Genomic DNA, 20,519 nt, shown 5'->3' on the forward strand with positions numbered 1-20,519 from the left:
GAGTAAGGTTTGAGGTTGTAAGCAACTAAGTTAGCGTCATATTTGGCTTCATACGTGTAATAATGTGAGGTATTAATGTAAGTCAAGTATTAAAGCAAAACATTCTGTTAACATGAGTTGACCATAATAGATACAAGTGCAGGTGAGATCTTTTATTTTTTTCTGTACTTTGCCTTTTCTGGATAACAGGAGGTTATTAAATTCACCTTGAATGTATTCAAAGTTTCTTTAAAAACATTAGAAGTAACATCAGAGGCTCAAATACCTTTTTGGGAGACAGTGTGTCCTGTGACAGCCCAACAGCTCTGGGTTTGTTTTCTTGGGAGGACGTGCTGGGATGGAGCTATCCCGAATTCCAGCGTAGCTGGAAGCAGCCCATGCCAGGGAGGCTGGGCGCTGGAGGAAATCATTGCTAAGTTCCTTTTTACCCAGAAGCATTGGTAAATGCTGAGACATGTTGTGGTTATTTTGGACCTCCCCCTGTGGCTGGGGGTGTTAAACCGTGGGCTCTCTCTTCCGAGCACTGCTGTGAGCTACACCTCAGTGTTCATCGGGAGAGCGTTACCGCGTGCATTTCCTGCTGCTCTGAAAGTCCCCTTCTGCAGGGTGCAACACGCAGGTGCGTGAGCTGATGTTTTCTAATTACTGATTAGGTTTAAAAAGACATTTAAAATTCTCTAAATCAAAACACCCAAAAATCAACATCCCAAAATAAAGTGTTTCCAGTTAAAATGTATCAGCTAATTTCATCTGCGAGAAAGGTCCTAAATGTACTGCTTCTGCTATAAATACACACAGAAGTCACAGAAATAGTTGTCATTGCAAACAGAAACATAAACTATACAAACCAAGGTCGTTGTATTTGCTGCTACTTGCTTCTGACCCAAAAGCAAAAGTAGCTGCAGAGAAGAACACGGCCAAACCCCCTCCTCTCTGAAAATGCATGCTACAGCCTAAGGCCTGCTTGACTGTTCAGGCTCACGAGCCCTCCCTGCCCAGTTCAGAAGTCCTAATAAGCACGTGCTTAATTTCAAGGACACAAGTGGTCCTTGTCAAAGTGAATCCCTAAAAGAATTAACAAACCTATATGATTTGCTTATCATATATGGAGTCTTACCGTAAGAGTCGATTGCTTCTTAAAAGATTTCTTGGGGTTTTTAACAAGGCTGACCCACAGACATACTTTTTGACAAATAAAACGTGTGCATGTGACAGAGTTATGTATGTTAATTTTTGACACTTCAAAATACTGACCTTCACATTCTACAGTAGCTCTGTATAAGCACTGCTAGCACTGATGTTTTTCAGTGTGCGGAGGCTAAACACTGACATCATTATTATTATTTAACTTCATGCAGTATTTCTAAAACTGTCAAAGCAGCTTACTTAAAAATAGCTATGGAAACTAGCAACTCCACTGCAGCGCAAAGTCAAGATGGTGAGAAGCTGTACTGAAGGCAGTTGTCTTTATTTTCCCTTTTTGAGTAGGAGAAACAAAACAGACCATGCAACTTTACACAACTGTGCAATCTTACACATCTTACACGCTTCATCTGGGTTCCGTTCGAGCAGTTCAGTTACATCCCAACCCAACTATATACATCGCCAAAAAGAGGAGCTAAAACCAGTTGTGCTACTCCGTTTTTTCTTCTTGTTTTGTTTTCATAAAAAACTCTGGCTTGTTGACACACCTGTAAGCCAGCAGCTGGGGAAGGATGCCGTACGTTATGTTCAATATCAGAAAATACTGTTTTGCTTCTTCGGGGACTCTGTAGATGTAAGGAGTTCGAGCATGAAGAGAAGCACCAATATGGGAAAACTGAGCCTGTGGTGTATATATAACATACATATTAAAAAAGGTAACACTGATGGATATTTTGGAAAGACAGCATAATCTTCATGCAACTGTGCATCTCCAGGGACATTTTCCAAGCCAGCCTTTTTATTCCAGAATTATCCATCGTACTTTTGCACAGTGGTATAAGAATACAGTCTAAACTAAGGTCATTAATATCTTGGTATAAGAGGAACTGTCAGTTCCATGGTGGGAGGTGTATTTTATGCACATAGTGGCGCTGATCTTTACATCAGGTACAGGATTTCACCCTTGGTTTACAGGACTATTCATGCATCAGGGACCATGTGCCTTCCCCTGGAGTGTGCATCACTGCAGAGATCTGCACGCCTAAGCCTGAGCCCAGCAGTGGCAGTAGGACTCGCGTCCATCCACCTGGGAATGTTGTGTTTGGCATCAAAGGGAAGCAGACACTCACTCACTCTGCATGAAGCTAGAAAATAAAATCTTGGAAGCTGTGTTAGGGGTTTTTTCTTTGGTTGGTTTTGTTTTTTTTTAAATCTGAAGCCCAGTCTTCCAGATTCTGAGCCCAGAACTCCTGATGACTTCAGAAAACGTCTGTGATATTTGGCTTTTGGGCTGGGGGTGCTTTTGAAGTATAGGTTAAGTTTACAGTGAAGGTTATATGCAAAGACAAGCTTGCTGGGCTGAAGCATATTTTTAGCATAAACAAACATTTAAAGATAGAAGCGTCAGGGTAGTCGCTGTCTTTTGTCTCCATCTGTTACCTGCTATTTCAAGCCACAGCTTGTTCACATTAACTATTGTGTGTCCATTTTTTTTTAAATTTAGTTAGTTTGCAGTGGAGGAGATCTCAGAACATAAACATCAGTTTGATCTTATGCAGAGCAGGAGTAAGGGACACCAGGAGTTTAGTAACGCAGAGAAGTACCCTACAGCCAAATCACATCCTCTGTTCTGGCTTCAGCAGGGCTTATTTTGGACTCACAAAAAACACAGTTTTGTTCACAGTTAGTAAAGTAGAAAATGAAATACAGTGCAGGTGTTTTAGTCCACACCCCTCTAGCAAAAGGTTAGGCTGAGACCCAACATGAAAACAGAAAAGGAAATCAGTTTTCAGGTGATTCTAACCACCTCCACTTAACAGAGAGAGCTGATCTAGCAAACCTGAGTAATCAAAGAAATCAAATACAAACACACTTCAGCAGAGTGCCACTTAGCATGTTTCTGTAAATAGCTATTACACAGTTAACAGATGTTCAGGGGCACGCTATCAGCAGCCTTTTTATATCAGCCCCATAATTCACTCTGTCTTTTGCAGCCTCTTTGTTCTCACCTGTCTCAGCCAGGAACTGCTTTTGGCACCTGGGTGGTCTTGCTTGGATCCCTGCTACCTCGCCTCGGGAGCCATCTCAGCCCAGGCAGCCAGCACGTTAGTGCTCAGCAGCAAAGTCCTCTGCTATTTGAGGTAGCAGTTCCCCAAGCAGAGAGCCAGCCACCATCAGGCTTCAGGTAGGAGGTTTGGGGTGTCTGATGTTTACCCAGACACTAACAGCCTCCTGGTAGAACCTTAGAGCCTCCATGGGGGTGAACAAGATGCTAAGCTACCTACTTCTCTACAGAGGATTGCCAGACCTGTCTGTCTCCAAGAGTGGCCAGCTGTGCATCATAGTAAGTTGACAGTAAATTTATATATATATAACTTTATTTATAAAGTTCATAGTAAAAATGCCAGAAAAAGCTGTAAGTGGCTGCTTCGGAGAGACTCAGAATTCCCAGAGCCTCCTAGACGTCTTTGAAGATGTAAGCCTTATTTGTGGTCTTGTCTCTTACAAGAGTTGTGGCACATTAGTGAGCTTTAGAATTATAAAGAGAAAAAGCAGAAACATCTTGTTCTATTTGTAGCCCATGAAGATTTTTACTAGCTAATGAAGCACTGTATAATGAAGTTACTGTTTATTAGACTTGTTTTTCAATATAACACGTTGCTTTTCCTTTCATTAACAGGGAGGATATTTAGGCCTGTTAAAGTAACTTTTTTTTTTCAATTTTATTTGCTAATGTGGAAATTGTGTTATGCCTTTAATCTCATGTGTTTCCTTTCCATGACTGTACTCTGCTTCTGCTTCCCCTCCACCACCCTTGGTGCAGGTGGTGAGTCTGAAAAGTGGATCTCGCTCTCTCTCACCAGTAGCCCAGTCCTGTTCTTCCTTCAAGTAGCAGCCAGGCTTGCACCAAATCCATCATTTTAAGCAGTAAAACAAGAGCTGTTAGTTACTGCACGTCTCTGTGCCTGTTATGCAGTAGGCTGGCATTGTGGCAAGTGAGAGCAACCTTGGCTCTGTTGGGTTACCTCACCATGATCAGATCCTCTCAGCAAATAAGCCATTCCTTGATGCTTTCTGTTACTGAACCCTCTCTTAAGTGGAGAGTTTTGAGAGTCAAGCCCCTAGACCTTGGCTGAGAAATAAACCAAGTGAGATGCTGCAGGTAAACTTATAAGGTAGCCTTATTTGTTTAACATATAGCCTCTGTTAACCTCAAAGCCTTGGCCAGTTTGCTATCGGGCAGTCCCATTTTAAACACACAAAAAACCCCAACAAACCGAAACCAACCAAACAAAAATCACCTCCAATCTGGGGAGCTGAGCTTCTTGATAAATTTGCAAGGTTGTGATAGCCAGCACACTGACTTCTGGTTTACTTTTCCTTGTGCTAAGTAATCTTTGAAGGAGCAGTTACTTTCCTGACTGACTGAGGAATTCCTGAAACCTGAGTAATCTGTCAGTAGGGAGAGGTTCCTGACTCTGGCTTGCCTACTTTAGCCAGTTTGTGCTTTTTTTAGATTAGATTTGGGCCAAACACAGTTGTATGATATTTATGATAACTTCTGAGCATTTAAACCTCCTCATTAATATGTTTTCCAGATTCTGTTTTGATACAATTTGATTCAAGGTTCTCTATAAACTGGTGTGTTTTAAAAACAAACAAAGTAGTCTATTCTCTGTGATAATGGCTCACAAACAGAAAATAAACTGTCACTCCCATGTCCTTACTGGGCAGTTAAGCTGGGTTGTAGTTTGTATCCATGATTGCTGTCTCTGGCCTGGGGAACAAAGTGGTGGTCTGTGTTTGTCTAACAGTGGTACCTGAACTACGCTTATCACCATGTCCTTATGGTCTCATTATTGTTGCAGGATTATGTGCATGTTTTCTGCACTGTCTGGATGCTCAGAGCACATTTCATTTCCTATGTAGAGTACAAATCAATTGTCACTGTCTCAGTTGCGAAACACTCATCTATATGTCATGAGAAGTCTTTTACTAGTTCCTTTTGAAGTTTTTGGTTTGGCCAGTCTTCTCATAACCATCAGTGCCATCTAGTAGCTAACTACAGTTGTTTATTTAGGAGAATCAGAACAGAATGGGTTAAGAAAGTATAATCACTGGTCTGCCTGTGACAACACAAGCCATGTCTTAGTGTTACTGTGGTTTGTGGCTCAGGAGGTTCCCAGTGTTTTATCAACATTGTCAACTGATGTTGTTCATTTTGTGTGACTAGTAGATACTTTTTTCCATTTATCCTTTTCAGGCAACCTAGTTGGCCAAAAAAATATTATGGAAACAATGTATCTTACTGTTTTGTTGGGTTTTGTTTGTTTTTTGTTTTTTTTTTCACATGGTCAACTGTTACAGCTTTAATACAGGCTTCCTTCCTGGTCTCAGCTAAAGAGTGTATGGTGCTTACTAAGGTTTAAATGAGCCCAATAAAAAGATTCAGCAGAAAGAGAGAAGTCTGCTGAAGCAAAAATGCAGTCATTAGAGGCAAATACTAGATTTGATTCTCCACTCTCTTAAATTAGTTTTTTACAGAAATTAAAGGTGATCTGAGTTACAATGGCATAAAACCTGCATGCAAAGATCAAGCCCCGAGGCCCTTAATTTTTCCATAGATCTCTACTTATTAACTTGTAATTCAAGAGTGAACATTTTACAAAGAAATACCTGAGCTAGTCCTCCAGCGTGTATAAGGGTTAAATCGGGCATCCAGGAACAACCAGGCACCAGTAGGCCATACAGAGCAATCACATAGTATGGCACAGAGTAGAACATGTATGCCAGCATCTGCATTTTAAACAGAAATATTAGTTGCTTTGCAGTGTGAGGGAGATGTATTTAAAAATCAGCCAGCTGCTGACTGAGGACTTGAGACTACTCAAAACTACACTCCTGGCAGCAATGATTCCCAGGCCTTTTTGCACCTCTAACTTCTCTGAGAAAAGAATTTCACACCTGGATGCTGCAGACTGGATCCAGCTACCCTAAGGCCTCCACTAATATTGATGGCAGTTGTCTCTTTGCCCCATCCACAGCCATCTCATCCCAGGACATGTTTTCCTACCCCTTGCCATCTTGATACCATGCCAATAAGCACAGCTTGACCTAACTCAGTGTCCAACCCAACATGGGTGTCCATTTTTCAAGCTCCACTGCACTTTCAGCTGGGAGGTGTGAGATACACCCAAGCCACCCCTTTCCCAGAAAGACCAGGTCCAGCAGAGAGATCTGGGTTCTGCTCACTGCCTCACTTGTGAATCCTCTTACTGCTTCAGGCCCTGCCCCCAAGCAGCAGCCAGGGTCGCAAAAGAATGGCAGCCTTGCAAATACTACAAACTAAAGCACAGCCTTCCCTCCTCGGCAGTGCTGGTGTAAATAGGGTTTGTGTTTAAAAAAATAAAATAAAATAAAAAAATCATGTTTTAAGGAGTGTGTGTCACTGGTGACAGAAGCATAACATGAGCTTAAGGAATCTAGTCCTACTATACTCCTTTTTGCTTCATTATTCCAGACTGAAAGTCTGTCTACTTTGCCCTTCTAAGAAAGGGGAATGATCATAAAAAACATGCAGATATGTTATCCGGGATATATTAAAAGAAGCCTTGGTAATTAGGATGTGTAACTCTAGGTAACTGATTTGAATCCAGGTTAATATTATCACAGCGAAGAGCTGGTAGCCTGTGATGGCTCTAGTTAAAAAATACAAAATACTGTTTAACTTGCCATGAACAAATACTTCCCTTATTGATGTTGTCATCTGTGAAACCCATGGCTTGTGCCAGTTAACAAATCACTTCGTAACACTCTATGCTCCACAGTCAATGCTTTACCTGAAGCTTAGGATAGGCAGCAGGATCTTTTATATAAGGCTCGTGAAGTTGAATATATAGCCGGCAGAGATCCGCAGGGCAATCCAGAGCAATCTAAGAAGAATTTTTAAAACTTCCCGTGAACAAAGAATTTGTTCTGAAATGAGCGAACCTGACACCAGTTACCAGCCCTGCAGATCCACCAGTGGTCTGCAGCACTGCTACCCTTGAGTCTTGGGCAAAATGTATTGCAGAGGTGATCCATTTGATCACCAATTAAAAAGCTGAAATGCAGCCTCCTCTCAGCTCCTGCTCAGAGGGTTTGCAAGGAAATGCTGACAGCCTGCTTTAAAGATTTTGACTGGAAGAGAATTCAGTTAGTTGGCTATGCTGTAATAAAAGTATTGATTTGCTCTGATAAACAGACTTTGATCCCAGCAAATGAACTTTCCAATGGAAAATTGCTCAAACAGTGGAAACCAGGTTAAACACCCAATTTTAGGATAGCAAGCAATGAATATAGTCCAAGAGAAGAGTTGCATTGTGGCAAGGTAGCAGTGGAGAACAATGCAGAGAGACAGGTGTTAATTAAAATAATAATAATAGCAAAGCAGAGATTATTGGATTTTACATTCCTATAGAAAGAACAAAGTTCCCAATAAATATGAAGAGAGACCCAGTTGCAAAAGTAGATCCTTTTCATAGTAGCCCTTAAAACTACTAGAAAAATACTACTCTAAAATGAGCTAGCAATCTCTGTCAACAGCTGTCACTCCTAAGTGTTTTATGGCAAGGCACGGTTAATGCCTAAGCTGCAGAACTGAACAGTAAGCTTTGCACAACTTAATTTCATGTGTATTTGTTGTGTGACTTTGATGGGGAAATGCAGAGATTTACAAACAATGGATATTACTCCCTGTTCTTTTCCAACATGGGCATCCAAGAAGCAGGTCTGAGTGGACTACAGTGGATTAAGTTTTATTAGCTTTTTCACAAAATCATGGTTACTTCATCTTACAGAGATGTGCAGTTGATCTCTGTATGTATAAGGCCAGTAAGCAGTTCCTCTTTGCTAAAAGAAATAATAAGGAATTGACTACACTCAAAATCAACAAAAAATTCCTCTGAGAAATGAAGAAGTGGTGTAGCAGAGCCAAGTTAGATGTTAGAGCGTGAGATCAACATTTCCCACATTGAAATTACAGGTAAAACATGATTAACCTGCCTCAGTGGTGCTCTGAAGTAGCATGATCTATAAGAAATAAAGCCATCTGTGACAAGTTAGAAGAAAAAAAATATTTTTGAGGTAAGTTTTCAGAGAAACAGCAGAAGATGACGAGTAATGTGAGCAGCAGAACTACGAAAGGACAATCTGTGCTAGGTAAATAAAATGTTGCTTGGGTACTTATCGTCACCTCTTACTTGAATTATTCTAGACAGGATCAGATCTACAAATCAAGCAAGCAGGTGGCTGTCTAAGACACCTAAACATTTGAGGTCTGGTCAGGGATGACATACAAATTCCCTTCTCCCTAAGACAGAAAATGCTTTAGAGCTGACAAAGGACTAGATTTAGCTACTACTGGATTTATCTACTTGCAGTACTTTCTATTTTCAGTACTGATTCATTCCCTCAGAAATTTTAATTCAATAAACTATGCTTAACAAGTAAACTTTTTTAAAAAGTCAGCTCTTGGTGAGTAGAAACATCATGTGGTTTTTTTTAGGTAACGTGAATAAGTTTGGGTTGTTTTTTCTTTTCAGGTGGAAATATTCTCTGTCTCATGTAGTGTAAATTAACTTGGTTTCCTATATAATTTTAACTATGCATCCCTGTTTAGAAAACCATGAGTACATATTTAATTTAGTTGGTTTGTCTCCATGTTCTTGGACATAAATGTAATATCAAACCAATGAAAACAGTTTTAGGTCATGTTGATCTGCACTTGGGATGCTATTTACTCTTGTGACTGTGTACCTGCTTTTTTTTGGAACGTATACTTCACTCAGGGCAAAATGGTGAAGCCAAGCACTATTATTTATCATAAATAATCAAATTGTCCTTTAGATATCTAAGACCTATTCCAACCCTGAAAGTCACAGCATTTCCCTTAACCAAAATGGACATACTTTTTCACACAGACACAATGATTTCAAATTTTAAAGCTTGACTGAAAACTAGAGGCCAGAATATTAAAATATCTTCAACTTACCATGCCCCTAAATATGCAAAACCCCGTTGCTAGAATGAGGTATGCAGCTAACATTAAATCTATTGGTCGTCTTAAGAGTCCTTTCTTCTGGACTTCCTGAACCACCTGCAATACAGAACATGTTCAGTAAGTACACCCCAGTTCCACATGACATGCACTTAACTCCAGATCAGTAACTACAAGAAGGGTGAGTTGGTGATACATTGTGATAGAAGCAGTGAGTTCTCAGTTACCTTAACCTACCTACCCACTGATTTCAGAGATGGAAAGATTTCCCTATCTAAAAGGGTGACTTCAGACTTTATAGGATGCAGTGAGGAAGATTAATCTGAGCAAACTCTAGAAATGGACAGATCCAGCTAAAGCCATTTCAGTGCAGATGAACTTACTTCCAAAGCAACCAAAATCAAATGAACACTAACTCTGAAATCACATAAGGCTTTAAAGCAGCATAACTAACTTCTTCAATGTTGCATCTTTTGTTAATCGGAATGAATTAATTTTCCCGGATGTCTATGTAGAAAAGCTCTGGAAACAGAGGTTTGTCTCAAACATTTGCATTTGAATTGAATACAATTTGTAAAAGGACTGTTTGGAGGACAGCAAAATGAAGGTCCATCTCATTATTGACAATGAATGCTGGTTTTCAGCAGCCTGTGACACAATCAAATTAATGGAGTATCAGTGGCATAAAAAGCTTTCATGTGGCCAGTTTAGTTCTCTGCTGAGTTCAGTGAGCAAATAATACATCTTAGTATGTAATGCAGAAATAGAGAATGAAATGTGTTATGTGTATGCAGCATGTAGAAAATCCTCCTTTTGTTCTTTTATTACTGTATGCTGTGGATTCCCCTAATGGGCACTGAAGCACTTTTCAGCATCTGGATCTTGATCTGTTCTGTGCCTCCTTTCCTCAGCCTCGGAACAGGAATCCCCTGGCCGCATTGTGTGGGCAGATGTGAAGGGTTCACATGCTATGGTAGCAAAGGCCATATAAATATCTACGATGGATGGTGGAAGATGACTTGGAGGAACCAAAGTCATCGCTTTGCCAACATGGTAAAGCTTACAAGACCCACAGGAATAATTTGAGGTAGACTTTCAGCATTGTGTAGTCACAGACAAAGTTATAAGCACATCAGAGTATCGGTCTGTAGTTCAGAGGGAAAACTTCCCCGTTTATATGTTACTCATTTCCCCTTCCTTTTTATTAGCCATGTGTTGGCATGCAGACAGCAAAAGAAAAACCTGATTTCCTTCCTTTTATACACTTGTGGAATTGTCTCCAAAGCACAAAACAATAATTAGGATGTAGAGGCACAGTTAAAAGCACTCAGGATCAAGATACTCACAATAAAGTTATTGAAACAGGAGAACTGATCTTACAAGCACAATTCCTGAGTAAGAACTGCAAGGTCCAAATTCTACTTTAACAAAAATAAGGCCATTTTAAGCACATAGGCCATCCCTTTCATAAAACTATTTATTTTTTCTTTTAAAGATTCTTTTTCAGAAAAAAAAAAAGTGCCACCTTTGTTTCCTTATTTTCCAAACACAAATAGCAGGTCTGCTTTGGCAGTATGGTGTCACTTCACATTATCTGAAGTACTAGTATAGGAATAGTCATAATATTACCTGCAAAGAATATCTATATTCTAATATTTGTTCCTATGAAAGACAAAGGCCTCCCATGGCTGCTGAGTTGCAAGTCACTTTCAGATGTAGACTACCTAAGGATAATGGAAAGTTTGAAGGTTGATATATTTTCTTTCCACTTTTGTCTAAGTATGAAGCTTATACATATGTATCATTCCTCCTTTCAAAAGGTATATTAAATGAATGTGCATATTTACTGCGATCACAAAACTACAATAGAACTTTGTACTTAGAGGTTTTGGAGACAGGCTAGTATTAGTGGAAACAACCTTTGGTGCAGTATGAGTTTGTGAAATTGCTAAGGTACAGAAAATTCGCTTTTTTTCTCTAGACATACATTTATGCAAACAAAATGAAAATGAGAAGCTTGAAAAAAGCAGAAGGAAGAATTTGAAAGGCAGTACGTGCTTTGCTGACAGACCTCGCTGCGTAGTAATTTTGCCTTACCCTTCTTTTACACAGCAAAGTCACATCAATGCATGCTGACATGAATGACGTGTCAAGTACACTGGCCAAGTAGAGGTGGCCTGCCACAGCTTCCCCATTTATTGCAAACAACACTGAACTCTGCACGGATCTCGCCAACCCTGCTGTTTCTTTTGTGTAGCAAGGAAGTGTGCAGGCACGCTTTGTGATAGCTCTCACTTCCAGGAAAAAGCTATTTTCCATAACTTCATAAAACATGATCAGTTTTAAGGAATCGGGATAATCTTGTGTGCTGTCCAGAGAAGTCAGTCCCTTCAGAATTCATGTGCAAATTTGCATTTATGTGTATTCATTCTGTTAATTAATTTTAAACTACATTAAACCTTTCTGAGCTGATACGCTTGTAGATAAATCTACTGGGCTTTGTAAATACTGCAGCACAGCTTGGTCTGATTCTAAGTGAGGGCGTAACTCCTTTCCTCTCCCATGCACCCACCTCTGTCAGAAAACACCCAAAACTTGATTACATCATCTCTGGACATGCAGTGATTTTTAATTTTTTTTTTTTAACTAACTGGTTTATAATTATATAGCAATGAATACCTTGGCCAACAGACTATACCTTGCCTCCGTTGCTTTCATGTGAGTATTTTTCAATATACTTGCACTCTCATGTTTAAAAGCATTATTACATTTTCTTCCTAAATCTTTTAATATCAACTCTGAATAATGATAGCTAAAAATGTATAACTTTACAGCTAATTGCAAGTGATCTGTTGAAAGAGAACTAAATATTTTCAGGACTTACAATAATTAGCTAACTGATTAGTAGCATTACACATAATTATTTCCTGGAAACAATAATTAATTTAGGACTGAGAGTTGTATAAAAAAAATAAGAAAAATTCAGGAGTAGTCATGTTAAGATTTAAAGGCATTTTAAAGTGTACAGATATTTAACCCAGGTATTTATGCTCTGATATGAAGCATAAATTAGCTGTGAATATAAAATATTACTTCTGAAAAAGAAATTCCTTAGGAAGGGTAGGAGGCCCCAGTGAAAGGAATCAAGGCTTTTTCTATGACCTTCTGAACAAGGAAGTTTAGGTTTACAAGAAAGGATTCAGTAAGAAGTGCAATGTTAAATTTTCAAATAATCATCTTATGCACTCTGGTTTTGAAATAAAATTTAAAAACTGAGTTTCTCTGGAATATATAGCAGAGTAAAATATTGAACATAAGTAAGCAGTTTAGCTCCTGATAAGCATGGGAGACATGGCTGTATTTCAGCAACTAAGCAGTCCATCGAGTATAACAGCAATTTCTGGGGTGTTCTCAGTAACAGAAAAACAAACTGAGACCTTCATCCTCCAGGCAAAGGATGTTCTCACTAATACACATAGCAAAAATCGCCATCACTACCTTTAACTACATTTAACTTCTCTACCCTCATGACTCTAAAGAATGTGTTTCTGGCCAGAATTACTGATGCCTTTAAGTAAATCAGCTCCAATTGCTTTGGGATGGGATAGTGGTTTCTTATAAGCCTGTGCAGGAGGGCAGAAGAGGGTTTGGCACCAGAAGTCTCCCCCAATTTGCCTCTCATAGGGACTTGGCCTAAAAATGGTGATTCTATAGTGTTTCCTCAAACTTCAGGAGATACAAACATCTGTCTATACCTCTCTTTCCTACTGAAGAATCGTGAATGGCTGGCTGAATGTTCCTTTTCACACATTTCTGGGAAAATCCGTCAGTGCATCATCTGCTGTTACTCTTTGCCATTGGCTACTCCCCTTGCACACTGCCCACGAGTTATGGAATAGGAACTTAACTCCTTCATCTGCGTCTATGTTTTCAGTTACAGAATGAACCTGACTGACTCAGGAGCTCTTGTGATGCAAAAATATTAACTGATTATATTACAACTGATATGGTGTGCTGTGGCAATAAACTGGCTTGCTTATAGCAACAGAGTTAAAGATCTCTTCTGTGCTTTGTACTGCAGGCATTTTCTTTAATATAAAACAATGCATAAACTATTATTGCATTTTTTGATTGCTCAGTTAATCTTATTACAGCCCAGCTATTAAACTCAAAGGTCTAAGGACTTTTAAGTAAACATTTTTATAGATTTTTTTTTATTAAGTAAAAAGTGTGTAAATAATTTTCATATCAATTAGTGTACAATGTCTTACCTGTAAAGTCTAATATTGCAGTATGCACATACAAAAAAATTATTAAATTACATGAAATCTGTAAGTCATCTGCAGAAGAATACTGTGGAGCTTCTATAAGGATTTTGTATTGCTTTATGAAGCTGGTATATGTCAATATTTTCATCAGCTAAGAAATTTAAACAGTCAGAAACTGAATAGATAGAGGGTAGTAACACAATTACACCTAAAAATGAGTTCTTTATACAAGAGGTTCTTTTGCTTTTTCTTTAACCCACCATAATGAAATGGTCCTGCAATATAGATATTTTTACAGCATCTACACAGGCTGGCAGCAATTGTCATAACAGTGAATAGTTACAGTACATTCCACGGTCACCAAGGGACCTATAAAACTCAGTAGAAACAGCAAGCATATATCAGTTTTCCTAACAGTATCCACCACTCACATACAATTATATTACCTTGACTGGAGCGTCACGAGTCACCGAAGGTTGGTTATAAATTCGGAACCCAGCCCATATGGGAAGGCAAATATATGGTACACTCAAGAAAAAAGCAGGACACACTTTTGTTCCGTATTTGCCTGTTAAAAAAATAATTGTAAGATGTATGAGAATTTGTAAGCTGTGTTGCAGAAGGGTTAAAAAATATCCTATGTAATATCAAACCTATGGTAATGTAAATATAAAACATCAGAAATTGCTGTTAAAGTAACACACAAATCTTGTTGAAAATAATGTGCTCAATAGTGATGGAGTCAGAGGTGACAGAGAGCCGCTTGGACAGGAAGCCATTTCAGAAATCAGGGGGTTTTTGAGGGGACAGGAAACCACCCCTGTTGCTCTGCAGTAGGTAATCCTATAGGATGGGACATCTTTGACATCTCTTAATGGAACCTGCTTCCAATAGAGAAATCCTTCTTTTAAAAATAGAAAATTTTAATTTATCCATTTTTTAAGATCTAATATAGCATTTGTTTTCCAAAGTCCTGATTTCTCCTACAGGCCTGTACAAATATGTAAGGAGAAAACATATAGTCAGAGAGTTATCTGCAGCCCAGGTATATCAGGAAAAACTCTTTTACACTGGCTGCTCTCTGTCAGAAAGGAAGGCAGAAGGCATGCTCTTGAGAATAAGTTTCTCGGCCTTCCCTAAAGGAAAGAGGAAGAGATATTGTGGCATTAAATCTGCTGACTGTCTTCTCTGTGGCACATGTGTGTATCTGCAAAGAAGGGAACTGGACTGGCCTCAGGCTGCACCATGAACATCCCTCCTCTGTCACAAGAAGTGGGGCCATAGTGAGCTTTGCTAAAGCTGTCTGCAGGATTTGGACACCTGAACATTTTTCTCAGTTGAACACTTATCAACTTTGCATCAATTGAAGCTTTGCTAAAAAGGAAATCTTTAATGGGGGTGGGGGGGGAGGTGGCACCCTTAAAGGACCACCTGTCAGTAATAATGACGTCAAATTTTTTATTCCCATTCCCAACTGCTAGCAGCACAGCTATGCACTGATTTATGTCAGAAATCTAGGAATGTTACATTTATTTTGAAAATAGAGTAACTTCCAGATTTCACTTTTAAAAGTGATTTAGATGCCTCTTGTAAGCTGCTTGAAAGTCAGACTATTAAGTAAATTGTGAATTTTATGCAAAATAAGATTTATATTTTTTGTGGTACTAAGAGACAGTTACCGTCTCATTGCTTAAATTAAACCTGGTTTGGATTAAAGCCTTATGGGTATAACAAAATACAATTTTTTTTTTCCTTTGAGAACAATGTAAATTGAAAGGTTTGGGTTTTTTTTTTTTCCATCCTCCCCACTTCATATTTAAGTTTTTAAATATCTTGCATCTCTGTACTGGTACTCCTCAAATTCCTCTTTCATATTATTATAGAAAGGAACCAATATTGCTGTATAAAATACTGATAGCCTCATGCTGAATTTAGAAAACATTTCACAGGAAAAAGTTAATCATATAAATTATGTCCTTACCCACAATGTTTCCAGGCATAAAGACAATGATGCTCATGATAATGGAACCTAGCCAGTAGAGGCCAATTGTTCTATAGCTTTGTCTGTTTAAAAAAAGACAACAAGACAATTACTGCACCATCTCTAAAAATCCCCTACCCCAAATCACCCTCAGATATTATACTGATTGCCATGGTTGTATCTTAGTAAGTAAAAGTTTTAAAATCTATACCACAATTCACCAGTGAATTCTTGCCTCTGAGGAGGGCATATGGAGAAATCCTACATTCATGTGCTAGAAGGTTATCACATGAACAGTGCAGGATTTGTGCCTACTTAGTTATTTGCCATTATGTTTCTCTAAAATGGCTGAGAGAACGTCATCATCATGCTAAGCAAGACATTATTCTTATGATAAATGTTATTTAAAAAAAAAAAGTTTTTACATAAATGGTTTTAAGGTGCATCCTCTTTAAGCTTCCCTTTTACCTAACACAAAGCATTCAGAGGGGCTGTGCTCTCTGCTGCAGAGTGAAGAAGAGACTGCAACTCAGTGGATTTGCTGCTCTTATTCAGCTGAAAGGGTAACTTGGTGAGGTTTCAATTCCCAAAAGTAACAAAATGTTAATACTGACAATACCTAAGACATCAAACAGTCCTGAAAGAAAAACCTAGATACTGCAGAGAGAAGCAATCCCTTTGTAGGTCATATGAGAATGCAAGCAAGCAGTACACCCATCAGAATTACTTACTCCCATGCAATAGCTGCCACCATCAACAGATACATCAGGTAATGAACGGAGCCATCCCAATAGCAGATCACATGGCCATACGCAGTGTTCAGATAGGGTTCACCCTAAGGAACATTTATTTTTAAAAAGATACAGTGATTAGAGGAAGAATAACAAATAATTAATAAAGAATAGCAGGAAACAATTTCAGAAAAGTAACTGATGTTCTTTCAATCCAGGGGTACAGTTTTTGACTGACAGTGCACGCTTCCAAGCACAAACCTGGTTTAAGTAGGATCAGGTATAATTAAATCAGTTCTACAGCTGCAAAATTGGGAGCAAAATGAAAGGGAAAACTCCTATGTATAATTGTCAGCATTGTTCTGCTATGTTATGGAAATACTTTTCCATATTTTAGTGATAAAAACTACAAAATAAAGATACATTTAACATGGAACAAATAAAGATATATTTAGCAACCTAGAGATCTACAACGGTATTGAATATATCAATGACAAGGTATTGTCATTGTCATATGGGTACCTTCTACACCAATATATATCAAAGGTCCAACTCATTTCACACTAAAGTTCATGGAATCTTTTCAATGACTTTGGTGACTTTCACATGAAGCTCTTACTGAGCTATTTTTGGTGGATGTTGATATTCAGCAGCCAACAGATTCTGCTGACTAGGTATCTGGCATCAGCATTTTTTAACTCTACTTTAATTCCTTTTAGTAAAGTGATTAGGCAAAAATAAAGCAGCAATTTTGTTTCCTTCTTGGTAACACGTTTAGGTACTGCAGTACTCATCCACTTCCGAGTGCTGAGTATCTATGGCTTGCTGCAAACATGCACAGTCTACTCAACTCCCACAGCAGTTAATACAGAACAGCGTTACTTCAACTGAATGAAATAACACTGGAGTTTGAAAGGTATGTTATTTTTTCCAAATGAATCAGTGATTTCATGTCAATGAAGGTTTTGTCCATAAGAACAATGAAACAGGTCAATGACCAAATCCAGGACGACCCTTTTGAACATGTTAGTGGCTGTTTTTTCTGTGACAAATACTACAACAGACTATTCATACTAAAGATTTTGTTTACATTTGTAAGCCAAACAATTGTTTACCTCTCTCAAGTAATGAGTCATGAATCCATCAATAATTCCATCCTGTTCCAGTCCAATTATTAGATTCACTACACTGGTAAAGGCAAATACAGCATAAACTGTAATAAGATAAAGGGAAAAAAATTAATAAATGTATAAAAGACTTGGAATCACACCATGACTTCACAGTCCAACAAATTCAGCCAGGCAGCCATCTATTGAACTAGATGCATCTACTCTGAGGTCACGGATATACAGCATACAATATTAGACTTTCCCACATAGATTAGTATTTTTTAATTAGTGGTTAGTCAACAAAGTTCTTTGGAATATGAAATTCTGTAGAGCTGTATGCACAGCCTACATGGAAAATCAGTGTCTGCAGAAAGGACTAGGTAGCCTTTCAAAAATCTTGGTCACCCAAAGTAGACAAACTTGACTGTAGTCATGTCTTGCAAAGGAGAAAGGACAACAAAAAGGCAGTGGAGAGGGAAATGTGACTTGCCATTTTTGGAGGTGAGCAAGGTGAACTGCATTAGCCACAGCAGTCCATAAGAGACCTCTCTGGCAGGCTAGCAAGTCCCTCCTTTGAGACAGGAAATTTATTTGTGGTAGGTTTATGTTATTTATTTCCTGAACTGATTGTTCCTGGCCTCACACAGAACGCTGGGGACAGACGCCTAGGAGTTGTAATGAGGAGGAAGACAGGGCAAATACAGGTGGTCTGTACCGTGCCTTACCTGTGGGCCCATTTTGTAAAACATAAAAAGAACCCAGCAGTGTTTTTTCTTCTACGTTTTTGCTACAAGGTAATCTAGATCCAAGATTTCTTTTTAAAAGGTAATCAGTACCCCTATTCTTTTATGGCAAAGTATCAATATAGAAATGTCTGCCGAAGCCTGCAGACAGCCTGAGTGAGGAGTTGGGTTGGTCTGAGCTTTCTTGTATATCACAAAGGTGAATTAACACAGAAGCCTACTAAACATGGGAGAATTAAGGAATTAAGTTACAGGAAGAACCAAGCCATGGAGGCCATTGATCCAAAGATCCAAAAATCCTAAATGAGTCCACTCAGGATGAGATATGTGTGAGAGATCTACTGTGGTCCTGCTACAAGGAGGTTCTTAACAGAGCAGGTATGACCAGATTTCAAACACCTTCACAGCCCAACTCAAGTGTTATTCTTTTCAAACAGGAGGTCTGGCTTTTCCCTAAGTCGGATCTCCTATTTGGAAAGAACAAAAAGGTTCAAAAGAAGCATTATTTCTCCTCCTTTTCCCTCAATCTTTCTTTCTTGGATCCTTAGCACTTTATCAGACTGGGTTCTGAAGCCATGCTTTAAATGATCAATCTGAAATAACCATGACATATTATCATTTATATAAATTAACACTTTGTGAATTTAGCTTCATTGTTACCAAGACATACCATAAAACAGCGGGTCTTTTGGTGGTTTTCTTTTGACAAGAACACGAGCCAACAGAGCAATAAAACCCAGAACCAGCAATCCAACTGCAACGATTGCCCAGGAACTGTAACAGTATTAAAAAGAAAAAGAATTAAAAGAAAGAGAAAGAGACAGAATTTTCTTTCTTCAGCTTTTCTTACCAGCTATCTTCTAATCCACATACTCTTAAAGTAACTTTTAATACTTTAAAAGGCTGTTTTTAAAGTCCATCACACAGTCTGCCATAGTATTCATTTTATAGTTTTGCAGAATTTATGTGCCTGTCTTTTCACACGTGATCATCTAAAAAAAGAAAATACTAAAATAGCTAGATAAACAACATATCCAGGAGTCTAGATCTGTCTGACTGAAATCAGTATTCATACTGGTATTTGCAAAAATAAACAAAAATTATGGAAAAGTTAAAGGTCAACGAGAGGTGAAAGTCACAAACACAGAGACTCCAAGGCCGAAAAGGATCGTTAGGGACATTTAGTCTAACCTCAGCAATAAATTATCTGCTCGGGAAATTACGTATTCACAAATAAAACACATCAGTCCCATGGAATAGGAGTGGTAGTGTGGAATGCCTATGATGGAGCTAGGTTTAATTTCCAGTTTTGGAAGTGCTACCAATGGTCTCTCTGGCCCTATAAGGCAAGATCGCTTGTGGGGCTTAGTAATAAATGCAGGTGGGCTCCACAGAAAAGACCTCTTCTCTGAAGACGGGGCCTTTAATGTTAATGCATATAAAGTGGTGGTGGAGGAAAGCACAAACATCTTTGGCACAAAGTAAATTTGTCTCCTTCCCCAAGAAAACGTGAGTTAAGAAAATCAGTCTGAAATTGGTTTAGATCTCTAAGTGTGCAAATTGTATTTAGCTCTTTTTAAGACAGACTTTTCTTCTCAGTCTTCACTTTTGTGCTTGTGAACGGGGGAAAAAAAAGGAGGGGGAAGTTAGGTAAAAGTCCAGAAGCATATGCTAAAAATATTTGGCATATGATTATATACCTGGTACCACTCTGTGTATCAAGAAAACAAACTGTGTACCAACAAATAATACTGACGGTGACAATTCCAGCCTTAGTGAAACTTCACTTAAAATTCTTGCAAAAAATTTGGAAGATCAAATGTTTCAGAATATATCCACACATGCTTTCTGAGTCAGGATGAGCAGTACTAGCTTGTTGATTTATTTTATGGTTTGACTCTTCTGCTAGTCTGTTTTCCCAGTGATGAATTTCTTCATACCATTACAGCTGTTAATATTGCAGTGACTTTTCACTGCGGTCTATCAATTTGAAATAAATATTGGCAATGAATCAAGTAAGTCAGCATGTGTTATTTGACATTTCTCTAGCGGTGAGAAACAAAAAACTAAGTTATCGGCCAGAAGGAGGAAAATGAGGAAGGAACAGATGTAGCAAAGCCTTAAAAACATGCAGCAAATATTTGTGCAGTAAAGTTGCAAAACACCCCAGGCTGTGAGACCACAAAATACCACACGGACCTTTAAGTACGTTGGGTTTTCCGTGAGAAAGGCTCTTTCCTTTCCAGACCTGCGGTTTATCCTGGGATCCTATTTTTTGGCAGAGCGGGCGCACAGTGACATTTTCAGTTAAAACTCGCCCGTCTGACAGGCTGGCTGAAGCGGGCGGCCCGGCAGCGTTCTGCGGCCGGTGGGTTCTCCCGTCCGTTCCTCATTAGAAGCGGACTCTGTCTGCCCGTGCCTTGCCAGGGGAGGCGGCGGGACAGCCCCCGGCGCCCGCTGCCCCCGGGTTCAAGGCACGGTGAGGGCGCAGCTACCGCGGGGCCAG

At 39.0% G+C, this 20,519-nt stretch overlaps 1 protein-coding gene across 3 annotated transcripts; it reads right to left on the bottom strand.

Annotated features, from left to right (window-relative positions):
* Window positions 1-1,218: 1,218 nt before the first annotated feature.
* On the bottom strand, window positions 1,219-18,807 carry TM6SF1 (transmembrane 6 superfamily member 1). Of its 3 annotated transcripts, XM_029085821.1 has the most exons (10): window positions 18,684-18,807; window positions 17,277-17,374; window positions 16,162-16,265; window positions 15,431-15,513; window positions 13,920-14,017; window positions 12,909-12,938; window positions 9,176-9,280; window positions 6,984-7,076; window positions 5,821-5,940; window positions 1,219-1,825 (listed from the first exon to the last, which is right to left on the bottom strand). In XM_029085821.1, the coding sequence occupies exons 2-10, from the start codon at window positions 17,295-17,297 to the stop codon at window positions 1,634-1,636; spliced, it is 846 nt and encodes a 281-aa protein (XP_028941654.1). In that variant the 5' UTR covers window positions 17,298-17,374; window positions 18,684-18,807; the 3' UTR covers window positions 1,219-1,633. The 3 variants fall into 3 exon arrangements, with proteins under 3 accessions (XP_028941654.1, XP_010169700.2, XP_028941653.1); XM_010171398.1 differs by lacking the exon at window positions 12,909-12,938 and having other exon boundaries at window positions 13,896-14,017; XM_029085820.1 differs by lacking the exons at window positions 12,909-12,938; window positions 16,162-16,265; window positions 17,277-17,374 and having other exon boundaries at window positions 13,896-14,017; window positions 18,684-18,789.
* Window positions 18,808-20,519: the final 1,712 nt, after the last annotated feature.

Source organism: Antrostomus carolinensis, unplaced genomic scaffold, assembly GCF_000700745.2.
Source record: "Antrostomus carolinensis isolate BGI_N321 unplaced genomic scaffold, ASM70074v2 scaffold32597, whole genome shotgun sequence".
Classification (NCBI taxonomy): Eukaryota; Metazoa; Chordata; class Aves; order Caprimulgiformes; family Caprimulgidae; genus Antrostomus; species Antrostomus carolinensis.

What these genes read in the sequence shown, in the direction of transcription:
- TM6SF1 (XM_029085821.1), bottom strand. Translation starts at nt 17,297, where the DNA reads ATGACTCATTACTTGAGAGAG. An exon ending in TGACTCATTACTTGAGAGAG is followed by an intron (nt 16,266 to 17,276) that starts GTAAACAATTGT and finishes AATGTTCCTTAG; the next exon opens with GGTGAACCCTATCTGAACAC. An exon ending in GTGGCAGCTATTGCATGGGA is followed by an intron (nt 15,514 to 16,161) that starts GTAAGTAATTCT and finishes TTTTTTAAACAG; the next exon opens with ACAAAGCTATAGAACAATTG.